At 53.5% G+C, this 24,855-nt stretch overlaps 1 protein-coding gene across 1 annotated transcript in view; it reads left to right on the forward strand.

The window, feature by feature from the left end:
• Nucleotides 1–13,993, forward strand: part of SFMBT2 (Scm like with four mbt domains 2) — a 219,976-nt gene extending 205,983 nt beyond the window's left edge. The window contains exons 17-21 of the mRNA XM_032881633.1: nt 771–946; nt 3,573–3,739; nt 4,036–4,299; nt 5,039–5,167; nt 13,480–13,993. Coding sequence (XP_032737524.1) covers nt 771–946; nt 3,573–3,739; nt 4,036–4,299; nt 5,039–5,167; nt 13,480–13,620 — 877 coding nt within the window. The 3' untranslated portion in view covers nt 13,621–13,993. The remainder of the gene's footprint in view (nt 1–770; nt 947–3,572; nt 3,740–4,035; nt 4,300–5,038; nt 5,168–13,479) is intronic.
• Nucleotides 13,994–24,855: the final 10,862 nt, after the last annotated feature.

The following is a 24,855-nucleotide window of genomic DNA, read 5'->3' on the forward strand; positions in this document are numbered from 1 at the left end:
ACCTCTTGTTCTCTCCCTCTCTCTCTCAAATAATAAAATAATACCTTTAAAAAAGATTTCAACTTGAAAATCAGGGTGTACCTCTGGGGCACAGTTGAACAGGCCCTGTGGTTTTAAGGCATTCTTTGTGGCGGTGGACTCTGGGTTCCGTGACGTGTCATTTAAATAAGCACCAGTCTAACAGAGACGTGTGTAAGTGTTTTGTACCAGTGATAACTTAAAAATGTGTTGACAGGTGGCTCGAACCTACATCAAGTACTCCCCTTTCCAGCCAAGCCCTATTTACGTGGTTATCCCTGTAAGTACTTGGCCCAGGGACTCCGTGCCCATTTTGAACCCAGCGTTCATTCCGCCTGCTTTCCCGAAGAGCTGGTCTCCAGTGATGCTGGTGACTTCACTGCGGGTGGTTTTTCTTAGCAGGAGACAGTGTTTTGTTTTTGGTCTTTTGTTTTTTTTCCCTCAAACGTGATGAGCAGCAGGTGACAACATCTGGATTTCCGAAAGGTTCCGGAGTGGGTGTTGAACCGCAGACACCACAGTGAGCCATGCCACGCGGAGCTCTGTGGCAGTGGTTCGACGAGGTCGTGGTGCACGTGGTGCTTTCCTAAACCCACTACTCCGAGCTCCAAAGGAACAATAAAAGCAAATGACAGGGGAATCACACACAGCCTACCTTAGGGTTGGAAAATAAAGGGGCTACTTTCAGAACGCGCCGTGTGCCCAGCAGGTGTGAGTAACTGTGTGGTCTTGTCGCTCTTCCTCATTTCTAGGTACAGAGGCAAAACGTACCGCGCCGTGGCCAAGATCGTGCGGACGTCTGACCAGGTAGCAGATTTCTGCCGGCGGGTTTGTGCCAAGCTGGAATGCTGCCCAAATCTGTTTAGTCCCGTGCTGGTTTCAGAGAACTGCCCGGAGAACTGCTCCATTCACACCAAAACCAAGTACAGTAAGTACAAAGAATGAAAAGGAGATCGGGCTGGGGGCCTAGAGGTAGTTGGTGGATTTAAAAAAAAACAAAACAAACCTTTGAATAATTTTTCATGGGAATTGCTATAAAAGAATTCTTTAAAATTTGCTGTGGCTGATACGTGTCCCTAGCCCCATGGAGGGACAGGATAGCAAAGAAGCGATGGGAAGGGTGGGCTGTGAATTTCGGGCACTGGCTGAGTTTGGAAACTTAACCCGGCTGAGAGAGAGCGGGGTGAAGCTGGTTCTTGGTTGCAGCTGGTAACCAGCATTGCTTTCTTGGTCCTCAGGCTGAGGAACTACAGACCCTGCCTTTGCCCCTCGGGAGGGGGGTGAGCTCCTTGTCACAGCCTGCACCCCCCACCCGCTCCCGTCTGTATCTCCTCCTCTGAGCTCCTTGATGAGGCTGCTGGGAGGGTGCAAAAGCAGCCTGCACTGTTCCCGGGACTCAGGGTTGCCCCCCACTCCCTCCACCTTTGCTCTGACCACTTCCTGGCAGGATTTTCATACTGTCCACCACACACATGTGGTTCCTCTGCCGCCTTTAGTGGCCTCTCCCAGGTCCCATCCTTCCTCAGCTCTGGCCTTTGTCTGCAGGCTCGATGGCCTGGGGCTTTGCTCTCCCAGCCTGCATTCTTTTTTTTTTTTTTTTTTTAAAGATTTTATTTATTTATCCGACAGGCAGAGATCACAAGTAGGCAGAGAGGTAGGCAGAGAGAGGAAGGGAAGCAGGCTCCCCGCTGCGCAGAGAGCCCGATGCGGGGCTCGATCCCAGGACCCTGGGATCATGACCCGAGCCAAAGGCAGCGGCTTAACCCACTGAGCCACCCAGGCGCCCCCCAGCCTGCATTCTAACCACCGGCACATGAACTGGACACGGGAGTGCGGTCCACGTGCTGGGAACCCCAGCCAGCTGAGACGGATCAATTCGTGTGTCAGAACCAGGAATCTGAACCACCATTTGGAGTGTGAATCTCCTTGTAGTTTTCTCTGTATGGATGCATGGATATCCTAAGAACTCCTTTCTGCCCCATTCCTGCCAAGGGTCAGCACCCTTGTCTGTGCAGTTGGGCCACTGGGCATTCTGCACCCGCACGCACGCACGGAGAGCCAGCGGTGTGTTGGTAGGACATCACCGCCCTCTGTGGAGAACTTGTTTCCCCTCACATTACGTTTGGCCAGAGGAGAGACCATCCCCCCTCCCCCCGGAGTACGCTGTTCAGTAACAGACGGGAAGAAGTGGGTTACCCCAGCTTGAATTAAATACGAACGAAATGACTTGGAGATTTTTCTGGGTCTTATGTGATGAAACATCACAATCCTGAGACCCCTGGTCAGCATAAATACCGCTGCAGATTGAACGGATGCTCCGGGGGGACGACAGAACCACCCTGGGGAAGGACTGGGAGCACCAAGGCCAGCAGTCACCCCAGTGTAAGCCCAGGACTCTGAAAGTGTGCTGCCCCTTTGTTGTATTCGGTCAAACTCCGATTTCCAGCATCCGGCTTCTAGAAAACCACTGGTGGGCGTGTGCTGTGTTTTCTCTGCCCTCAGATCAGTTTCTTGGCCGTTCCAGATGATTTGATATTTATTCTAGCTGTGCTGGAAGGACAAGGCGAGCTCAGGGTCCCCTGCTCCTCCACCATCTTGACTGCCCCGGGTTCTAGAAGACCAGACAGGTCTTGCCCGCACGTGGCTCTTGGGTGTGAACAGGTGCTTATTCATTCGTGACTGGTCCGTGGGGACAATCATGAAGCCTTGATCGTCCTGCTCTGTGGGTTGCACTGGTCTCATTCTGCATGTGAGGCAACAGAACGCCGGGGCCGGGAGGCGTTCCCGGAGAGTGCAGGGGCGCGGGCACGCATGGCAGCCACGCTCCGCCACAGAGCGCATGCTCCACTGAAGCCTCGGGGCTGTGTGTTTGGGTGTTTTCTTAGCTCCTTCCAACCGTAGATGAAGGTTGCCTTTCTGCATGTGGTTTTAGATGGAACAGTAGAGGTTATGTTGTGGGACAGCCGAGACTTTGGGCGATGGGTCTCGATCGGGATCATAACTGAGAATTGGGTCCTTAGCAGTGGTTTCAATTAGTTGAGTATACCTTTAATTTATTAAATGCAGCGCTCGTTACTGGAAGTTGCTAACTGACTCTGATGGGTGCTGTGCGTGTGACTAGAGACCTGTATTGAGGTGCTGGCAGGGCTGGTTCCTCCGAAGGCCTCTCTTTGGCTGCTGTCCTCACACCTTCCCCCTCTGTGCACTTCCTCTTCCTCTGTTCCGCTTCCCATAAGCACACTGGTCCTGTGGGATGAAGGCCCCACGCTTTGAAGACCTTCATCACCTCCTTACAGGCCCTGTCTGCACATACAGTGCCGTGTGGGTGAGGGCTTTAACGTGTGGATTTTGAAGACACACAGGTCTGCCCCTAACACTTTCTAACCACGAGGAATGGGAGAAACGTTCTGAAGGAAAGAATGGTCTTTCTCTCGTTTTCTCTTCTCCTCTTCTTTCCTGCCCAATCTTCCTCTGGTCTCTGTACTCTCTCTGTGTCCACGTCCTACGTGTGTGCAGTTGTTAGAAGACATTTTTGATCCCCTCTCTCCTCGCAGCCTATTACTATGGAAAGAGAAAGAAGATTGTGAAGCCCCCGATAGGGGAAGCCAGCACCGAGAGCGGACACCCGAAGCCCGCCAGACGCAGGAAACGGCGAAAATCCATGTTTGTGCAGAAGAAGCGGAGGTCTTCCACCATGGACTTGGCCGCAGGCTCGGGGGAGGTACGTCCTGCTCAGGGCACCTTGCTGCACGCACCCAGGAGACATGGTGGCTCTTGGCCGGGGCTGTGGCCCACGTGCGATGCCAAATGCTTGCAGACTCTGGGTACCAGGAGCCCAGCGCTTCAGCCGCTGAAAGCAGACCCCGCCTGCTCGGCCATGTGGGCCAGGAGAGGGCCGCGACGGGGACGTGGTGGGGATGGCTGGATGGGCCTTGCCACACCCCCCCAGAGGGTTTGCATGGGGCCAGCTCGGTGGGAGAAGGCCTCCCTGGAGTCAGTGCTGTCCCTTCTCCCCAGGAGAGCGAGGAAGAGGATGGGGATGCTGTGGATGAGGACACGGGCAGCGAGGAGACCAGCTCTGAGCTCCGTGATGACCAGACAGATACCTCTTCAGCTGAGGTCCCCTCCACGCGGCCCCGGAGGGCTGTCACCCTGAGGAGCAGCTCGGAGCCCGAGCTCCGGCCACCCGTGGAAAGGCCTCGAAGGGCCCGGAGGGCGCAGGCTGCCTCCTGTGCCGAGGGGGCAGAGCAGGGTGCGGCCACCGGCCAGGACCCGGCTGAGGTAATGGCCGCGGGCCCCAAGCTGGGCTCTGGGGGGCCGGGGCTGCACGCAGGGTGTTGAAGAAGGAAGGCCTTGCCTGGGGGCTCCGTGTTTAAACCAGCAGTCGCGGCAGCTCCAGCCTGGTTCCCGAGTCTGGGGAGAAGGGCTGGGGATCACCCACCCTGCACGGAGTTCCGAGGGAGGTCATGGCACCTGTTTCTCCAGAAGGTTTTCCAGCTGCAGAGGATCCTTGTCAGGGGAACAGACAGACTAGGCCCTCAGGGTCCCGTGGCCATGAGGCTTCCCCTTTACAGGAGACCTCTGTGATGCTATGACTCAGTCGGCATATCCGGTCTCCCCCAAGCCCGCAGGCTGTCTACAGTCAGCTTGGGGGTCACAGGCACCATCATCACCAGCATAACTGCAGAAGGGCTGGCTGACTCCCGCACGTTCTCAGGCACCTTGTACCCTCCTCTCTCCGGTCGGAGATGCTCCTCCCTGTGCAGGCCCGAGACTTCCTGAGCTTGGTTTCTAGCAGCTGCCCTCACGGCGCCTTTTCTTTTAACCTCTAAAGGCACACGAGTCATTGGAGGCAACATCGTAACCCAGATGAGCTGCTTTGAACGTCCCTGTGGTCTGTCCGGTGCCCGGGGAGAGGCCGGAGGGAGGAGGAAAGTCTGGCTCAGGCCCGCGGGGTGTACCCAGTGTCCTGCCGCCCCGGCGGTGATCAGGTGACCCCCTGCCTCCCTTCTCCCGCCAGGACACAAAGCAGGAGGAGGAGGAGAGACTCGTTCTGGAGAGCAACCCGCTGGAGTGGACGGTGACCGACGTGGTGAGGTTCATCAAGCTGACGGACTGCGCCCCACTGGCCAAGATCTTTCAGGAACAGGTGTGCTTGTCCTGCCGCGGCGTTTATGTTCTCTGTTCTTCCGTTTTGGCTGCTTCCGGGGACCCGGCTCTGGCAGGGCACAGGTGCTTCCTCGTGACTGCAGGGCGCTGGGGGACGGAAGCCTGCCTCACACGTGGTCCCTGCTGACACTTCCGTGGGGGGCTCTTTGCTGCCCAGCAGAGACGCGAGTCCCGGCTTGGGCTCCCCTGTCAGGGGCTAGGAGCCTGGGGCCATCTGGCCTTCATCGCCATCAGGGTCGGGGCAGTTCTCCATCCTGCAGGAAAGCCATCTTTCAAAGGTTTCTGTCTCCCTGGGCCACCCTTTTCTCAGTCCTTCAGCTAGAAAGAGCAGGCGCCCCTTGGGCTCCTTTTCACCCAGGCCCGGGGCAGCACTGGGGGCCGTGCTCTGTAGCAGCGAGTCTTGGATGTAGAGGGACGCAGACACCCGGGTGCTCAGTACCGTGCCCTCTGACACCCCCAGGTCCCTGCTGGTCTGCCATCTCTGCTCCCCACTTCACGTTGCTGGATTCATACCATCCAGAGCTTATCCTGTTCAGCAGGAGAAACAGGAAAGGGACGTGTCCTCATCTTCCAGAGGCAGAAGCCCTCCATCTGCCCTGTTTCTCTCGATGCCACTCTCTTCCTGCTTTTGCCTCATTCTTTCACTCTTTCCTTTGTAACAATGTTAAAAACCTGTGGGACGTTAGGTTCCTGCCAGCCATGGGTCCACACAAAACGATCAAGATAATCTATACTTTAGAGGGATTTTGATTCTGCTGATGAGACAAGGAGAATTATAAAGCGTAAGACGTGCTTTGAGCCATAAAAAAGGTATTTTTTTATGTTGCCCCTTAAATTAACATGGAAACAAGTGGCCCGTCTGGACCCAAGCCTCCCCCGGAAGCTCCAGTGGAAGCCCGTGACCCGCTCTCCCGTGTTCGCGTGAAGGTTGTTACTTCTCACAGCGTCTCACGGAGTACGTGTGTCTGTCAGGCGCTCGGATGTAAGACGGTGCCGTTCACCACGTAATCCACTAGAGGTGTGTCTGTGCGGCATTTTTTTAGATCATACAAACCGATATTCTGGGAAGAGGGGAACTCAGGCATTCAGTCAGGAAGGAAAAAGAAGCCTCTGATGCCTCTGCGCCCAGCGAGTCCCCCAGATCTCCTTCCAGGCCACCGTATGGAAAGCAAATTGTTGCAGCTCCCAGGGGAGGGTGGCTCTTAGAATTCAGAGGTCCCATGTGGTCAGCCCCAGAGCCGCCCGCAGACACGGACTGCGTGCACGGGAAGGCGTGAGTGGCGGCCGTGGGGCTTTGCCGTGACCAGCACTTCCTCTGAGTGACACAGAAATGCATGTAGGAAAAAGCTGCATCAGACATAACCTAGTAATGAGCCCGTCCCTTCGTTTAAAACACTCAGGGAGAGAATTGGTAAGAACCGCGAAGGCTTGTGTGTTTGGGGCCATCTCCTATCTCGGAAACAAAAATAAAGCGGTAGATTGAACTCCTGCTAAAAGCTTCGGCTGACGTGGCATTTTCCCAGGTGGCCATTTGTGAGTGAGTGGTGGCCCAGCGAGGACACTGAGTGCCGGTGACCCAGAGCTTAGCACGTGGGGCTGTTTGCTCGTGTCTTCATTCCATGCACAGGGATGGAGTGTCTGCTCTGGGCCTTACGATGTGGAGGGTCGTGTTCCAGATTAGTCTCAAGCTGTGTTTTTGTCTTATTTCACTTTTAGACTCCACTGCACACTTTTGGCTGGAAATGGTTTTCAGCCGGGCTGTGGCCGACAGGGCACGGCGCTCTCCCGCCCCAGCTCCGGGTTAGTGGGATGGCGAGCGGGGAACGGGCTTGCACGCAGCTGCTTTCACCGGCTGGTGATACGAGGCGAGAACGTGGAAACAAGGCTGACTTGGGAGAAAGGCTAAAATGCTACAAGTGCTGAGTCGTCCTTACTTGCACTTCTAAGCCCAGCTTCTTAGGGTGTGCCAGAAAGTTCCGAGCCTTCCCAAGCCAAAGTGTCCAAGACGTGAAGCATGCCCGCCACCTTCCCACTCCCAGAATCAGGCGGCGGGCAGGGCCCTGTCTCTCACCTTCTCCTCTCACACCAGTTAAAAACTCGGTCCTGCTCTGTACCTCCTTACTTCTCTTAGAGACAGAAGAATACGTAGACTAATTGATCGCAGCTACCTTCCAGTTCATTTCCAGCCGCACGGTAGGCCTTCCCTGGGCTGTGGTAAAAAGCTACTGCCCACCGTGCTGTCCAAAGCGCATGGGACTTGAGCCCTTTACTGTTCAGTTGGGCCCATCATTACTAATTTTTGCAAATTTGTTCAGTCGTCTTTGAGCCCAAGTGCCCTGTGGTCCTGCTTCGGGAGGCCTCCAGTGGGTCCGTCCAGCCACGGCGTGAGGTTTCCGATGACCCCAGGCAGACAGTGGCTTTGTTCCCCAGCGTGGGAGAAACCCCCGGAGCATGGTCCGGCGACAGCAAAGTGCACTCATTCCTCATGAAGGTGTCAGCTCAGGGCTGTCCCCGCTTTATGGGAGGGCATGCCTTTAATTCTGAAATGTTATGGCAACAGCTTAAAATGTCTCTACTCCGTAATTTCATGCTGCTGCAAATGTGTACATTATACAGTAAAACTCCACACATCTCTAAGAAAAACACGAGACTCTTAAACAGGGGGTGGCCTCGCTCGTTGCCGTGCGGTGCCGTTGGTGTGGGGCCCGGTGTTACTTCTGTGTACCTGCTCTCTCCCGAGCTGTAGGGCCGTGCAGTGGGTGGTGGCCACACGCAGCCCACATGGGAAGGAGAGTCAGGGGACAGACCTGTCGGTCACCTGTGACATTGACCCCACTCAGCTGCCGCCCCTGCCCTTACCTCTGGGACAGCCTGATGCTCAGGTCGCTCAGCCCAGCCCCTGGCAGGGGACACTTTGGTGTTGAGAAATCAGGGGCGCAGTTTTATTCGTGATTGCACATTCTTCTCAAAATGAGAACAGTGCGGAGTTGTTTCATGTCATTGGGGAGGATGGGAAATGAGGGGGCCAGAGGCCCCCGCGGCAGAGTTGCAGGCAGTCCACACAGAACCCTCAGGCCCCATGGTTGATTGGTCCTTTCCAGGTCCCAAACAGGTGCTTGCTGTCTGTGAGCAGGGAGATGGCCATCTCTCAGCCCGCCTGTGGTCTCCGTCTCCCTGCGCGCGGCAGTCTGTGCAGATCCGGCCAGGTGTTCCTCCCTAGCTCACCCCAGGGCTCTCCAAGCGGTCCCCACATGAACATGCACCAGCCCTTAGTAGGACCGGTTCAGGGACGTGGACACGTCCATCCCTTCCAGCTTGCCCGCACTTGAAGTTCGCGCCACAGAGCATGGACTCTCCACCCCTTAGCCATGGCCTAAAGACCCAGATGTCGTTCCCTTCAGGCGCTGCTCCCGCAGAGGGAGGGCGGGCCTGGGAAACACTCTCCCGTTGGCTTTGCCCATTTGCGAAACGAGCGAGCGAAAGTGTGTCGGGAGTGAGAAGGGGAGTGTGATCGCGTAAAGGTCTAGAGGCCGTTACGAGATCCTGACCATCATTCTTGTCTGGTTTCATCTGCCCTGAGCTCTCTGTGCAGCTTTTCCTCCACTGCTCAGGGCCTGGGGGCTGCCTGCCAGGGCTGGAAATGGCCCTGTCACGCCCCAGTTTTAGGGGCAGCAGGCTTATAAACAGACCAGGACTAGCCGACTGGGACAAGCAGCACTCTGGCCGTTCATTACGGGGCCTCAGGCTCAAGCGCGTTCATCCCCCGGGCGGGTGGGTGGTCGTCAAGGAGTGGTTTGTCCAAGTGGGTCAGACGGTCCGCGTCTGGGAACTGGCGCGTCCTGGTGGCAGCTGTGAGGCTCTGTGGCACCCCCAGGAGGAACACTTTGGCTGCCCTGGAAAGAGTCTGGGGCGCTTCCGGCTCTGTAAAGCCTGCATTCACTCCCAGGGCCTGTCCCACGGCTTCCGCGCCCCGTTGGCAGAAGCCCGCGAGGGTTGGGAACAGACCCAGCGAGGGGCCATCCCCCCTCACCACTAGACGGGAGTGTGAATTTGAGGATAGCGGAGCTTCATGGAGTCGGCCTTGCAGGCCCGTCCTTCTTCCCGTGTGAGGTGTGCGTGGAGGAGTGGGGGGTCTTCAGGAGCCGGGGACAGCTGGCCGAGGCACTTCCAGAAACCTCGGAGTGTGCACCCCAGCCCCCATCTCCCTGGATGGGAGCCCGATGGCCCTACTGGATGCATCTGCGGTGTAGACCGAAGCAGCTGTCCCCACGGTGTTGGGGACATGGGGTCAGGAGGGTGGAGCCCCCGTGAGTGGATCGGTGCCCTTGCAAGAGAGTGCGGAGAGCTCCCTGGCCCCTCCCCCATGTGAGGACTCTGGAGCCGGGGAGCAGGGCCTCACTGGTCACCTTAGTCTGCCGGCAGCTCGGTCCTGGACTCACCGGCCTCCAGAGCCCTGAGACCCAAGTGCCTGTCGTCCCCAGGCCCCCGGCCCGCCGTGTCTGTTACTGCGTCCTGGGGGACTCACGGCCCCAGAGCCCCCGTCTTTCTGAGTTCTGTCCACATGTCACCTTCTCTCACTTTGTCTTTACCTGTCTATTGACTTTTAAATTCACCCAGACCAGGTCTTCCCCTTTAGTCGCTCAACAAACATTTCACGAGCCCCTCTTCTGCATCCAGCAGGTATTTTCCTAGATGCCGAGATCAGAGCGGTGGAAACAGACTAGAAAAACTCTCTCACCCTTATTGCCAGGCCTTCTCAAAAGTGAGTTAAACATGAGGCCGTCCCTGACTGCTCCCCTAGCCTGGTGTGTCCTGGGGCTCAGCTTCAAGCTCTGTCTGCTAAGGTGTGGATTTGGGCTGCCGCATACATGTGTCTGTTCCCCAGCTAGAGAACGCGGGAGCCAAGTCTCACTCATCTTGTATCTCCAGTAGCTACGTTGGGGTCCAACATACAAATAATTCAATACCTATTTTGCAAATAAATGAGAAACAACTTTAAAGACTTGGCACCTGCTCAGAAACTAAGATTTGATTTACCAAGGGAATCCCCTTCTCCTCCTTCCTGGGCTGTGAGGCATCAGAACAATGGAGAAACCTAAAAGCATTTCAGAAAGAATGACAGATACCGGCTTGCATCGGAGACGTAGATGCATTAATATATTTTTATTAAGAAATGGTTTGTGCGTCCCGAAGAGTGCCCGTGAGGCATGTACAGACGGGGCACGCTGAGAAGATGAACGCCTGTGAAAGCCACTGTACAAGGAAGACTCTTGTTTACAGTTTGTCCTTTCGTTGTTGATCTGTGTCGTGCCTTCTGTATTCCTGTGTCCGTCTGCCATCCCGTGTCCAGTCTCCACAGAGTGTATGGTTCGTGGTTGGTCCAGCCGCTCGTGGCCTGGTACTGGATCCCGTGGGGGACACCCCACTTCTGGGCAATCTTATCTCTTAAGAGGCTCAGCTCTGTGACCCCTAATAAATGTCCTCCCCTTCAGTCTCTCGTGGCTTCCCCTCCCGCCTCCTAACTCATTCCGATACACTGTGGCCAAGAGCAGCTTGTGGATGTTCACATCCTGTGACGGGGCTTCTCTGCCTAATGACTGTTAGTGACTTCCTGGTCACAGACCCCAGAAGCTCGTGTCCCAGCTGCTGTCCGGGCCCACCTCAGCTTTCCATTCAGTGTCTCTGTGCTCTCCTCCAATACGTGCTTGTCTTCCACGGGCCCATCTTTCCCTTCATGATTCCTTGTGGTCCCTTAGTCTGAGCATGGGAATCTCCTGATCTCTGAAGCGCTCCTTGACCCCAGCAGGACTGGCTGTGTTCCCGTCCCTTTGAGCAGGAGCACTGTGTCCACACTTGATTCTCTCTGTACTGTGGTGGTCTCTTCCTCAGAATGGCCTCCCTCGAGACTCCTGCTCTCCTGGGAGGGAATCTGTTTCCGTCGGTGCGGTAGCCACGGAGCCCATCAGCGTGCCTGGCTCTCAGCAGGCCCTCCGACACTTGCTTGTTGAGTAAAGAAATGAATGACCTCCTCCATTTAGGTGTGGTGCGTGTGTATGGTGGCCACCTGCACTGAAATGGTCTGTAGAGAGTGGTGGAAGCATTCTAGGGGCGGCTTTCCAGTGTAATTGAATCTGTATGTCCAAGGATGGCCGTCACGACTAAGTGTATGGCTGTTTGGAGCTGCAGTTTTCCCTCCAGAATTTAATATCAGAGAACCACGGTTCTAGGGGCGCCTGGGAGGTTCAGTTGGTCCGACTCTTGGTTTTGACTCAGGTCATGATCTCAGGATCTGGGGATTGAGCCCCACGTCAGGCTCCTTGCTCTGTGGGGGGTCTCTGTCTCCCTGTCTCTCTGCCCCCACCCCCACCCCCATTCGCAGTCTCTCTCTCTCTCAAATAAGTGAATCTTAAAAAAAAACAAACAAACAAACAAACTGTGGTTTTAGTTCCAATGTGGTCTCTTACTAAATGATCTTAGGTAGATCAACTAGCTTTTCTGACAAAAATTTCCATCTTAAAAAAAAGCATCTTACATCCGAAAGTAAGCCTCTGTTCTGTTCTCTGTTGAACACGATGGCAAAGCCACCTGTGTGTGGTTTCATGACGTCCTCCTGTTTCCTGCTCACACTGTGTTTTTCTGAGGCCCGTGGTGCTCACAGGACTCTGTGTCCCTAGGCGTGTGCCCCTTCTGTCGTGGTGTGGCAGGACGTGGGTGGATTTGCCTCGGAAGTTGCAGTTGGCTCCCAGGTCCCAGGTCGGGGGTACCATTGTTTGGCCTACGACCTTGAGCAGAGCACTGTCTCTCAGCACTCCCAGCCTGCCCTTTCCTACAACCGGCCTGAGAGGTGGCACAGGAAGAGCCAGTGACATGGAAAAGCACGACCGGAAAAGTAAAAACAGGGAGAGCATCAAAAATTCATTGATAGTTCTGTTAGTTTCCGTCCCACTTTGGGCATCTGTTTAAGACCAGTCGGTTTACACTGGGCTTGAGGAGGTCCAGTTTGAGTCCCGGGTGAGATGTGGCCTGGACTGGCCACGGCCGCGCTCACATAATTCAGACAATTGTAAGTTGCACTCGCTTTGGTGCTTAAAGGTTAATGCTGCATTTTTACTGCTGCTCTTCGTACTAGGGGTTATGAGCACGTCAGGTGCCTTTTGAAACTGAGGATACGTGACGTTACATTCCTACCATTAGTCCTCCCAAAGGCTAACATTTATTCCCATTTTGGGTTGTGTTTTGTTCGGTTTGGTTTGAGTATTTTTAAGACTGATAAATAAACCATTATTTGAAGAAAATAAGCTTCCCATGTGTAAGTCATCATGAGTGAGGTCGGAGGTGCTCGTGTGCGGTTGTAGGACCGGGCGTCTCTGTGGCTGACAGCAGCCCTGTGCTCACCACTCCGCCACGGGGCAGAAATTCTCGTTTGCGGGGTGTGGTTTGCGCCCTCCTCCTGCCACTGGTCTTTCCTGTTACCTTCTCTTACTGCCTCTGCCACGTGAAGATGGCCTCGTGGGGAGGAGGAGGGGGTTGCACTTAAACTCAGTCACCCAGTCAAACGGTATCTAGATGAATGAGCCCTGTGTGTTAGAGGAAGCAAGCTCGTGAGAGCAGAGGTGTCTCCTGGGGAGATCTTAGAGCTTTGGGGTGGGCCTTTGCCCCTGCCTCCCACAGGAAGTGCGGCTGGCCAGTGTCTAACGGCTCCGTCCGTGCCTGGGCCCGGGGCACGGCTGCGGAGGGCTAATGAGGACGAGACGGGGATGCACACCTCATTCTGGGTGCTGCACGTGTGCCTGGGGAGATGCATGCCTTCGCGCGTTGTCCTCAGTGGCACACTGCCCTGGGTAGTGCTACGTCTGTCTCTCTCGCATCTCCTCGGCCGTTGCGATGGTGAAATGTCAGAGTTTGGCAAGGAACCGGAGCTGCTGCTTTTAGCAGAGTGCTCTCCCCTGCTGCTCGCGTGGAGTTGCAGCAGGACACGAGACGGACCGGGCGGGCGTGGGGGCGAGGGGGCTCTCCCGGCAAGGGGCCGGCGGCCTGGGGAAGAGGACGCGCTGCGGCAGTGGCCCTGCTCTGCCCCTTTGTCCCCACCGGCCTGGGTGTGTGAGTTTCGGGGTAGCTGGGATTTTCCGAGCACACAGGTTTTATGAACCAGAGAGAGGAGGGAGTCCTCAGGCCAGGCTGGTCTGTGTGCTAGCCCCGCACGCTCGTGGGCCCCGGGGTGAACCTGCCGTGACAGCTGCCTTCCCCTGGTGTCTGGAGTGTGGGTTCTCACGTGGCTCTGTTTCCCGGCAGGACATCGACGGGCAGGCGCTGCTCTTGCTGACGCTGCCCACGGTGCAGGAGTGCATGGAGCTGAAGCTGGGGCCCGCCATCAAGCTGTGCCATCAGATCGAGCGGGTTAAAGTGGCCTTCTACGCCCAGTACGCCAACTGACACCGCCCTCTCGGGAGGGGACCGGCGCTGTGGTGGTGCAGCGTCTTAGGAAAGTTCGGGGACCAGTGCTTTGTTTTTTGGGCGACGGGAGCTGGTACACGCGCTAAGTAGCGCCAAAAGGCAGCTCGGAGGACCTCCTGCCCCTCCAGCCTCTGCCGGCACCATGTTTTCAAGCACACCCGCCACCGCGGCGGGCGCCCCTGGAGGTTGGGCACTGCGGGAAGAGGAAGAGCTACTCTGTACGGCCGCGTCTCGGCTTTCTCCCTCCGCAAGCCAGGCGGCTCCTGCGAAGGGTCCTCCTCAGCCACGGCCCACTTGGCTTTGAAGACGAAGGCACAGGTGAGGTCTTTCCTGCACGTGCCCAGAGAGGACACCAGCCAGTGGCTTTGCTCTGCTTGCTGGGGACGATGCACGCGTGGCCGTGGCTGCGCGGATGCCGGTTGGATCTTGGTGGCAGCTTTGTTCTCAGACACACCGGTTTTGGGACGTGCTTATAAAAGGATGGGCTAAACCCGCATCACCTGTCCCAGCTGCCTCTCGGGAAGTAGGAGGCTGGAAGGAGGCGGTATGTCGTTGCAATGAGACCGTTCTTGCCAAGCGACAGATGTCTAGAGCCTGTGGAGAGTTCCGTCTGCAGTCTTTTCTAGAACCTCACTTATTTCTGACTTTCTCATTTCATTGTGACCAGATCAGGGAGTGGGTCCTTTAGTCTGCTGGGAAATGCTGAGCTGTGTATCGAAGGAAAAGCTTAATTTCAGAGAGGAGTGGGAAGAGGCTTCAGGAAACTCTTAATAAACCAGCTGTGTCCCCTTAGAAGGATCCTGCAGTGAGTGTCTCAGTGAGACTGGCTCGGATCCCAGCCCTGGGCCGTCCAGGAGGAGGCCCGTGCTCCCGACGGGAACCCGGGCAGCATCCTGGATCAGCGACCTGCCCGTCTTGCAGGGGACTTTCTCCTCTCCACCCCAGCTGATTGCCACCACCAAGTTCTAAACGTCTGGCAAGTGGGTCTGCCTGGGGACCTGTGCTGGAAGGACCGGCGTCCTGCCCTGTGGCGTTGGCAGTGTGGTGAGGACAGAAGCATCCACGGGGACTCGCCAGTTAGCTTGCAGTCGCTTCTGTCTCCCGCTGCCTCCTCCTGGGTTCCCACTCCTGCTTCTCAGCCACATACTTTCGGCCTTCCACGCCCCGCCCTGTGGAGTCCATGGGAAGGGGGATCCATTTCCAGATCGTCGGCATTTTCCCTGCGCTGACTCACTCACGAACCTTCACTGTGACCTTTTCGAGCTGAGCTATTCCTGTGGCATCTGAAACGGGAGTGAGGGGATGTGGGGGCTGCAAGGTAACGTGTTTCCAGAAGGAGTGTCCCCTCTTCATGTCCTTTCAGGGAACGACATGGGGGAGAGGTACTGCGTGGGAGGTGGGAGGTCTTGCAGGCATCTCTGGAACCCCCACCCCCGGAGAGCTGGTAAGCCTCTCCCGGCAGCCTGGGCAAGATGTAGCCACCGTTGCTGGGGACATGTCCTGCTCCCCAAGGGGCTGTGTGCCCCACACCTCCTTGTCCTCAGTGTCTCTCTGAGCGGTGACCTGTCACTTACCCCACGTCCACTTGGTGGTGTGTGGTCAGGAAGACGAGGCCGGGGCCAGAGGCAGAAGACCTGGCTCCAGGGTGACCATCATGGAGGTCACATATGTGTCCCCTCCTGGCCCCCCCTCCTGGCCAGGAAACCTTTCAGGGCCAAGAAGATGCTTCTGGTGTGAGTGTTCCCAAAGTCCTCCTGAACTTGGATTCTCTGGGGGGTTTCCACTGCTGGGTGCACTTCACCTCCTAGCAAGTGGGCCACCGAATGGTAATGAGGTGTTTGTTCTTCTGTAGGATTCACCTGACACCAGCTTCTAGCCTATCAATAGGGCCAATTTCCAAGGTACATTTTGCCGTCTTGCTGTTGTGTCTCTTAAGGCAGGAAACGATGATTTCCTCTCCCACCCCAGCACCACCATGGCCCCGAGGCAAACCCCGCTCTCGGTTGAAACACCAGCAAGGGGTGCCTCTCCCCGCACTTCTCTGTCCCCAGACGCTCCAGCCTCTACTCTGTGTCTGTGTTAATACTTTGGGACCAAACTCCTGTCCTCTGTGTGGCTGGGTCCCGCATACACCGAGCTGCCCATTACCTCCTGGAGCGGGCCGGGAAGCGCATCCTCCTCTCCTGGCCCAGCAGACACTTCGAGTTCTGTGCAGCGTGGATAACTCGAGAAGCAGAAGTGCAGCTCGAGAAGCAGAAGTGCAGCCTTGGTGAGAGCCCTCGAGCAATCCCATCCAGAAACTATGGGAGCTGGTTCAGCCCCCACCTTCCTGACTGCGTCTGTGCTGTGTTGGGAAAATATCCTGCCCACAAAAACATACACCCAAAAAACCCGAGAAAACAAAACCTATAAAGAGTAGGGTAAGGCTGGCATTGCGAACAAACTTCTTTGCTTTTCCAAAAATGAGAAAAGAAAAAAAAAACCAAAAAAGGGAAATGGAAACCTGTTTCCTTCAAGTTGCATTGACCAGAGAACTATCCCATCGCTTTTAAAGTTAGGCTCCTTGATGGAAGTGGGCCTCACTCCCCGTGTCTGGGCTCACCCTGGTTAGGTCACGCAACCTGCTCCATCCGTATTGGAAGGGTATTTCCTGTGTTTGCTTCGACTGGCTCCTCAGTACACTAGAGTGATTCAGACCTGTGACCCTCCACCCACCCCGACCCTTGCTGTAATCTCGGAAGGTCGGTTTGGGTCAGTCTTCGAAGCTTGGTCTCAGTGTCCTGAGGTCTCAGAATGCCGAGTGTCGTATCAGGCAAGTCCTGAGATTTGCCTTCTATCTCAGACCAAACACCTCTCTAAGAGCCGTTCTCCCTTCGTCTTGCAAGCACTAGGACTTTTCATAACTTCTTTCGTAGAGCACCCATTTATGTTCATTTCTGTATATAGAACTGTAAAAACAGTAGTGTTGAAATCTTCTTTGTGGTTGGAGTGCCCTGGTTGCTTTTTTGGTTAAGTTGGTGAATCTAGGATCCAAGTACTCTGTTCGGTCTTTAGAAAGCTGTGATCACGTGTGCAATTATTTTTGAAGGGAAAGATAATAAATTAAGGTGTCTGTAGCGTGTAAGGAAGCAGTCGCTGAAGAGATGTGCGCAGTGCCTGTGTGTGTTGGTGTAATGGCCAACAGCAAGGAGAAGCGCTACCCGCAGCTCTGACTGTGTAATGATGTAATGATTCTTCTACCGTTTCCTGTTCTTTTCTATTCAAGAGCTTTCTGGAAATTGCTTTCATCCCTTTAACTCGGTTGAATATTTCAGTTGGTTCCCCTGGCTTTTATCACTAGAGTTGGTTTATAAGTACCCCAAAATATGAATGTGATGAAAGAATTGTAGTTTTGACCCCTTGAATTTACCTAAAAATTGTAACCGCTGCTTTGGGTTTTGGTTTAAAGCAGCTCTAGTTCAGGTGATAAGAGCTAACCCCAGCAGTTTCCTTGGCGGTGGACTTTCCATCTTCCTTGTTGGCTTTAAATGCTGGGGATTCTGTACCAGAGAGCACGTCGGTCTTCTTAGGCAACCAAGCCAGAGCGGGGTCCGCGTGGGCCTGATGGATACCCCTGAAGAAAAGGTAACGTCTGGGAGCAGCGTGGGCTGAAAATCAGCTGACCATGGGTAATTGGAGATAATTGTTCTTTTAAATGATAGAAGAAAGAAACCATCTCATTTGTTGTTCAAAGTGGGAGCTAGCATGATATACAGAGGCATAAACTATCCCAAGTCATGAATGTCAGAAGCCCCGTTACTGTTTTGCATTCCAGTTTGACTAGTTCGTATTGAAATCTGATTCATATATTGTGTACGTTTCAGTGTGTAAAAGGAAAAATTCGTGTTTTTACTTTTGGAATTTGCAGGATAAAGGGCATGTTGTTGGTTTGCTGGAAGATTGCATTCTGTATATATGTTCTCATGTAAATAAATGAAAATCTAAATCAGAGTTATATTTTAATTTTTATTCTAAATGAAAAGAAACCCTTTTTACTTGAAAAAATTGTAAGCCACATTGTTAATAAAGTGAAAATAAGTTCTGCGGTGCTGTGTGTGTCTGTCTGTGTAAGGGCACTAAATGTTACTGCTGGGTTGTATTGTGTGTTGTCGGTCTCTCCTTGCTGCACACTAAAGCGTGCGCTTGTAGGGTTTTAAGAACCGTGGCTCTGAAAGTCCCGTGCGATCTCTCAGAGTTACCTGGTGGCTTTGGAACTTTTTATTCGAGGCACTTGTGTTAATTCTTTTTGTTAAGACATACCAGCATCTACAGACATGCCACGCTACAGACATACAGCATCGTGGCTGGGCTCTTCTGTGGCCGCCGGCCGAGTCAGGGGGACGACAGCTCTATGAGTGGCGCTCGACCACGTTTCCGTGGACGCTTGTCCTTTGAATGATCCCAGTGGGTGTCGGGCATCTCAGAAGAGCAGGGGGGTGCCTTCACCCCCGGCCCTGCCATGCGTTCTCTGTCCCCGGTGGGATGCGCTCCTTCCCCTGCCCCCATCACTCCACACTCAGCGTTACTGAGGGGCCGAGCCGAGGCCAAGGGGACGAGCACTGGGGGCAGGTGGTGGAGTAACGGGCCTTTCTTCCGGCCCCGCCCACCTGGTCATCCAGCTGCTTTCTCAGCATATTGCTCTCGCCCTTACACTCAAGCAGGCTCTGTATGTAGACGCTTCTGTCGTGTTCTGTTTCAAATTATGAAAGCTTTTTCCATCAGCAGCTCCTCACTGCCAAAATCAAAGCCTATAATGGCAGACAGAAGCGGGAAGCATACTGTTCATTTTCTCAAAATACACTAAAAACGAAGTAAAAGGTTGTAGGACTGAGCAAGTAGGATTGTGGTATTTCTCTTTGTGCTTGAAGATCCTTGGTGACAAAGAAACATAAGTGTATAATAAGGTAAAGTGGGAGCTGAACACTTTCCCCGACCTCTGAATTAGATGAGTTAAAGCAAAAAAAAAACCCAAAAAGATAAAAAAACAAAAAACCTTCCATTTCTCTCCATCTTGCCACCAAGAGCCGAGTTTTAATGCTTCTGCTGTCTGGCGAGGCTCTTCTCGACTTCAGTTCACAGAAGCTCCTTGCCCTTTGTTCTGGCACTGGGTGCCGCTCCTCTTCTCCTTCAAGGCAGCGGGACAGTGCCACGCTTCCTGGAGTTTCCTGGAGGTTCAAAGACTACGTAAAAAAATGCTGTTTACCCAGACATGACCTTGGGTGGCTCCCATAGGAAGACAGGACGATTCGCCCGTGAGGTGAAAACACCACATCTGAGCAATCGCTAGGCCACCATGGTTTTCCAGGGAGTCACTTTGTCAGGAGGCTTTGTGACGTCAGCCCGGATGGGAGGAGCTCCTGTGCCTTGCTGAGTCCCCTGTCTGGCGGACTCATGAAGAAGAAAGCTCTTCTCGCACTATTCTCGGTCCCATCGGTGCTGGATTTGTACGCCCACCATGCCTGCCCCAGCCAGCCTCCTCACGGTTTGTGTTCCAATAGTCGCTGCCATCTTGTGCTTCAAGATTTGGGGGATGGCAGATGTGTGACAATTTGGTGTGCATTGTGGAGAGAGAGAGAGAGACCAGGTGGAGACGGAAGGTGCCCGCTTGGAGGGGTATCATGCTTTCCAGACAGTCCTGGGTCGAAATACTTGTTCTACTACATGTCCCGGATGTGATACACAGCCTCCGTTTTCTTTCCTGTCAAAGGTAGGTGGTGATACATCCATGCCCCCGTGATAGGATTAAAGATCCTGCATGGCATGAAACCAAGAGTCTAGCCCAGAGTGGGTGAACCCGAATTCTTGATTCACAGCACGTCAGCTCCCGTGCCCGTGACCAGATAGTCCGTAGCCAGAATATCTGGGCGACCACAACATTGTGTCCATCGTGCCCATGGCAGGGGGAGCCTCAGGTACCCAGGCCCAATCCAGTCACACCCTGGAGAGCCAGACCCCGCTCCTCCATCTCTGGATCCTTGGGACACACACGCCATGTGGGAGCAGGATCCGCTTCCTAGAATGATGGTTGACCAGAAGGGTAGTGGCAGCCCACGGGCAAGGGGGGCGTGAGGGTCCTAGAGCTCCAGCTTGGGTCAGGGCAGGAGTAGGGAGAGCGCTCACAGGACACTGGGAGTTCCAGGTGGCCTGTCCAGAGGGACCCCCTTTGTTTTCGTAAGCAGAGGCTGACCCTGTAGCACATCCTTGTTTTTGCTGTCCTTCCTTCCCTGCTTTCTTTTCCACTTTCCCTCGTACCTATTGCCTTGTAATTGGATCCCACAATCAAATACTAGCCTATAAGCTTTGCCTCAAACTGTGTTACCTTTGGAACCCTGAATTAGCCAGTTTGTGCCAGAAGCTTTCTAGAAAACAGATGCACCAGATGGGATTTGGGAATCTGATTGCTACCCAACGGGGTGACCAAGCCCCACGGTGTGCTCAGCCTCCCTAGAGCTCCTGCCTGTGCTGATGAGGACAAAGGGCAGGTGGGCAAGGCTTCCACCTCGGGCAGGGGAACAGGGGCAAGGATATCAGTAGACACTCTACAGAGGGGCTGTGCTTAGAAAGGGGAAATGATAGGCAGGCTTAAGAAGCAAAAGACCAGCGTGGGTGCAGGGAAGGAAGCTTTCAGAGGTACCGCCATTTAACGCAGCCACAGGGAAGACCCGCCGAAAACTCAGGCCCAGGATCCGATGAGGAGGATGGCAGAGATGCCGAGGACAGGAGGTGTACGGCCTCGATGGGCTTCCTTCTGTGATGTCCGATGATGACTTTTCCTGGCAGTGACAGAATGAGCCTGTGAAATGCGCAAGGAGGTCATGGAGTACGTAAGCCCAGAACCTCGAACCCTCCGTTGCCCTGAGCCCTCCCAGTTGGCCAACCTTCCCCTTGCCAGAGGACGGAGTGCAAAACTCCGGAGTGCAAAATGCCAGCATTCTCAAGATGTCTTGCAATTTCCCTGCCCATCATTGCCTCCGCAGTAACCAGATGGGTCTTAGGACGGCCCACGCTGGGAGTTACCAACCCTGATCCTGGAAGGACAGTCCACACATGGCAGAAATCTCAGGATGTGGCCAGTGTGCCAGCAGGAGCCCGGGAGCTGGTGTGGGAGAAGGTGAGGACATGAGACCAGCGCTGGGTATGAGCCTGGGTGTGGGGCATTCGCCTGGGACTTGGGATTTAATCTTCTTGTGAAGGACAACTTGGAGACAGTCTGATGATTCCCAGGAAGGGTTCCCAGAGGTTTTCCTACACTGAGCACAAGGGAAATTCCAGAACACCCTCTTCATTGCATGAGGAAGAAGTCAGACGGCTGGAAACAGGTTGGGTAGAGTCTGTGAGACTGGGCTCAACTGATGCTTCTGCTTATTCAGAACAGGGTTTACAGGGACATCGGACCTGCCCGTGTTCCATGCATGTGAGGGCTGGCTGTCACTGGAGAGGGCAGAAGAGTGGCCCAGCAGAAGCACTGTTGGGTGGTGGGTCCAGGGACGCATCTCCCCAGATGTGCTTGGTGCTTGGCGTCCCCTGCACCCCGGGCCGGCACCTCCTTCCTGGACAGCCCGGCTGCAGCACCTGGTGCTCCATCCCCACACCGCCTGCCACCTTGCCCACTCCTCTGGCCCTGGGGGACCGGAACCGCACGCTCTCCCAAACCACCATGCGGGCAGCCACGTGCCCTTGGGCCCCCAGATCCTGGGGCGCCAGACCTGTCGAAGTTTCTACTCCTTCAGTCTCTGCACCCAGGTGAGGCTCTGGGCATTGTTGATGTGGCTTCTCCCCATTGCAGAACCAGAATCTGAAACCTGGACCTGGAAAATGCTGGCAGTTCGTGTCCTGTGGGCAGACTTCAATCAGTGAAAGACAGCAGGTAAATTCCTCTGCCATCCAACCCCAGATTGCCTGTCCCCCCTGTGGTGGTCCATACATCTGTCACAGACATCCCACACGTCTGAACGACCACATGTGCTTTCTCTAATGCACTATTCCTTGGCTTTCGTGCATTCCCCCTTCCACGCCTTCCTTCCCCCAGCTGAGATCCCACCAGTAAAGCTGCAGCTTCTAGGCTCATCTCCAGGGTCTTCTTTCCGGGGATCAAGCCTGAGACAGGAGGCAGCTGTCATTATCCTCACAGACGCCCTGTACAAATAGTGGTGGTCAAAAATCCTGGTGCGATCCAGCTGTCGTCTGGAGCCCGAGAAACTTACGGGCCTCCTGTTACTGAGTCTTGCTTGCCATGACATGAAGCCTTTCTGAATTACTTGAAGACATGGGTTGGAAGTTCATGTTAAAAGTGTTCTTTCTCGTTATTAGAGTAATGGATGTGCATTATAGAAAACGTAGCAAGTAAAGGGCCGTTATTCCATCTCCCGTTCTCGCATTATGTCCAATTACCAGTCTCGCATACTTCCGTGTTTGTTTATGACATGATGTTGAAATCAAGTTGATACCATTTAAAAACTTCACCAATTTATTTTGTAATCATGTTCTCGGGTGGAGGTAAAATTTTTAGCTATCTATATTTTTGAATGTTTCAATAAATTTTTAAGGAATTCAATGTAACAAATGTTTGTGTCCCATCCACCCAGTTTGAAGAAGTATTACTGGTTTGCCGTATTTGCTTCAGATTTATGCGTTGAAACCCCTTTTATCTCCATCCCAAGTCTGTTTCCCTCCCTTCTATCCCAGAGGTAACCACAGTTTTGGCTTCGGCATTCTCTAGTGGTGCGTGCTATTTTTATGCTAACGCTTCATTTGTATATAAGCATGATAACGCACGCCTCTGTTTTGTGGGGTTTTGATATTTTCGTGACTGTTACGCTCCTTGTGTCATAATGCAAATTACTCTTTTTTGCTCAATATTACGCCTGTGAGATTTATGCACGTTAGTATTTTTCTAATTCATTTATTTTCACTGCTGCATAAATTCTACTGAATGCATGATTTCCTTCTCCATTCTTTGATTCTTGGGCCTTTGCATTCTGTTTTTCTGTGTCGAGGAATGCTGCCACGAACATTTTTGTACAGTTCTGATTGTACACACGTGTGGCAGGGTCCCCAGACGCTGGCTCTGCAGGTGGAATTGCTGGTCGTGGGCCACGCCTCTTTCCATCTTGCTGGATATTGCAGTGGTGTCCCCAGAGGGCCATCCAGGTTGCACCCCTGCTGGGAGTGTGGGAGCTGTGTGTCGCTGCTGCGTGCCCCTACCCACCCGTGGCAGAGTTTTTCATTATTGCTGATCTGCTGAGTGGGGTCGCGGGGACTCCAGACCGTTTCAGGGTGCGTTTCTGTAATTACGGGCGAAGTTTAGCGTCTTCACATACGCTCGCTGGTCATTTGTGTTCTCTCTTGTGAGTCACCCGCTCACAGCCTGTGCACCTGTGCACATTTTCCTCCTCCCTCCTTCCCCCACTTCTTTCTCTCTGATTGATGAGCCTTTTCTGAAATAACTTCTTGACCTTAATCCCCTGCGTTGTAAACCCATTTCTCCTCTCGGTTTTGGCCCTGTCAACTGAACTCTGCCTTGGTACAGCTGACACGCTTCAATGTGCTTCAGCACACCACTCTTTTCCTTTACGATTCTTGCTTTTGTCCCTTTGTTTAAGAAACGTTTTTCTACTCCCGACGACATTCAGAGGGTCTCTTTTATTTTCTTTTATAAGTTAGTAAGTTTTGCTTTTCCAACCCCTCCAGAATACTTTTTTGGGGGTGGTCTTGGTATTCCCCATATTATCCAAGGGGTTGATCCCAGTTCGCAGTCCTGCCGTGTGAGTGTCACGTTCCCACCCTCACCGGGACTTGGCCGCGTTTGTTGTCGTTGCGGGTCTGAGGAGTGTGTGAACCCTCTGCTCAGGGAGGGAGGGAGACAGGAGGCTGCTCTGCTCTAACTGCCAGAGAATTCCTCCTTTTCTATGGACTCGCAGTTCTGCCTACATCACCTGCTCAGCCTACGGGTATGTGTGGTCTGTGTCGTGCCCCAGTGTTCTGTTTCATCGGTCTGTTTGTCCGTCCCTGTGTCATAACTGCACTAAGTACTGTGGCTTAATACTAAGCCTTGAGACTCAGAAAGGGAAACCTCCCCATCTTACTCTTCTTATTGGAAGCCGTCTCGGCCATTCTAAGTCTTGTTCTTGGTCATGAATCTCAGACTCGACTTGTTGAATTCTGTAGAATACTCTGTTGGGATATTGAGGGGAATTATATTAAACATATGGGAACATTCAGAGAGCATGGACGTCTTTTATCCTGCTGAATCTTTCTGTCCAGAAGGCAGTGCGATCGTTTATTTACTCATGTATTTTTTAAGTCTCTCAGTAAGGTCAGGGTGTCATTCTCCATAAAAGCCATCTTGACTACAAGTCTCTTCATTATTAAAAACAACAACAACAACAAAATCTTCCAAGCAGCAGGTGATATGAGAGCATGATCTGAGGATGAAACTGAATTTTGCATTATATGGGCTATTTAGAAAGGAGATTTTCGCCCATATGAAAATGCCTATGAACATGGGGCTCACGGAAGTTAACAACTCCCAAAGCGTTCAGCTAGTTGACATTTCTAAAGGTCTCTTCTGCATAGTTTAAGTCTTAGTCAAACCTCAGTTTTCTACAAATGGTTTGAAAAACCTGCTTTGCGTATTATCCCATCTGACTCGTCATAACTCCTGTAGCTGAGAGGTGTGACGTCAGAGTTGGAAAGGTGAGAGCAGTCTGTGTTGTTCTACGCCCCACACCGATAATGCTTACCTACTACAGTTGGAGCAAAGCGGTCCATCCCCCTCCCCCCCACACACACTGGTGTGAACGATTAATGGTTGATGCTGTTGAAATACAGATATTTTGCTATGTGCCCCTTATCCACTGACCCACCTGAAATAGGGCAGCCTTAATATGAAATTGAGTGGATAGAAGTTGTTCCAATAATCCCGAGTGAACTCCAATGGAGACATTGGATGAGATTCTTAGGCACATGTGAAGCTAATACTCCGATAAGAAACCAAAGAGGACATGACCTTGTAGAACAAAAGTGCTTCACACCGATAAAGTAGGTACACAGTGCCAAATGCATTAGGGAACAGAAGAGCCCTGTGCAGGCTGCTCATAAAAGGCCAGAAGCCACATAGGAAGCAAGCAGAGCATTTACAGAAATCCTTGTCGAGGAGGACAGAGCGGATGTGTG

This window comes from Lontra canadensis, unplaced genomic scaffold (genome assembly GCF_010015895.1).
Source record: "Lontra canadensis isolate GAN:19392208 unplaced genomic scaffold, GSC_riverotter_1.0 scaffold76, whole genome shotgun sequence".
In the NCBI taxonomy this organism is placed as follows: domain Eukaryota; kingdom Metazoa; phylum Chordata; class Mammalia; order Carnivora; family Mustelidae; genus Lontra; species Lontra canadensis.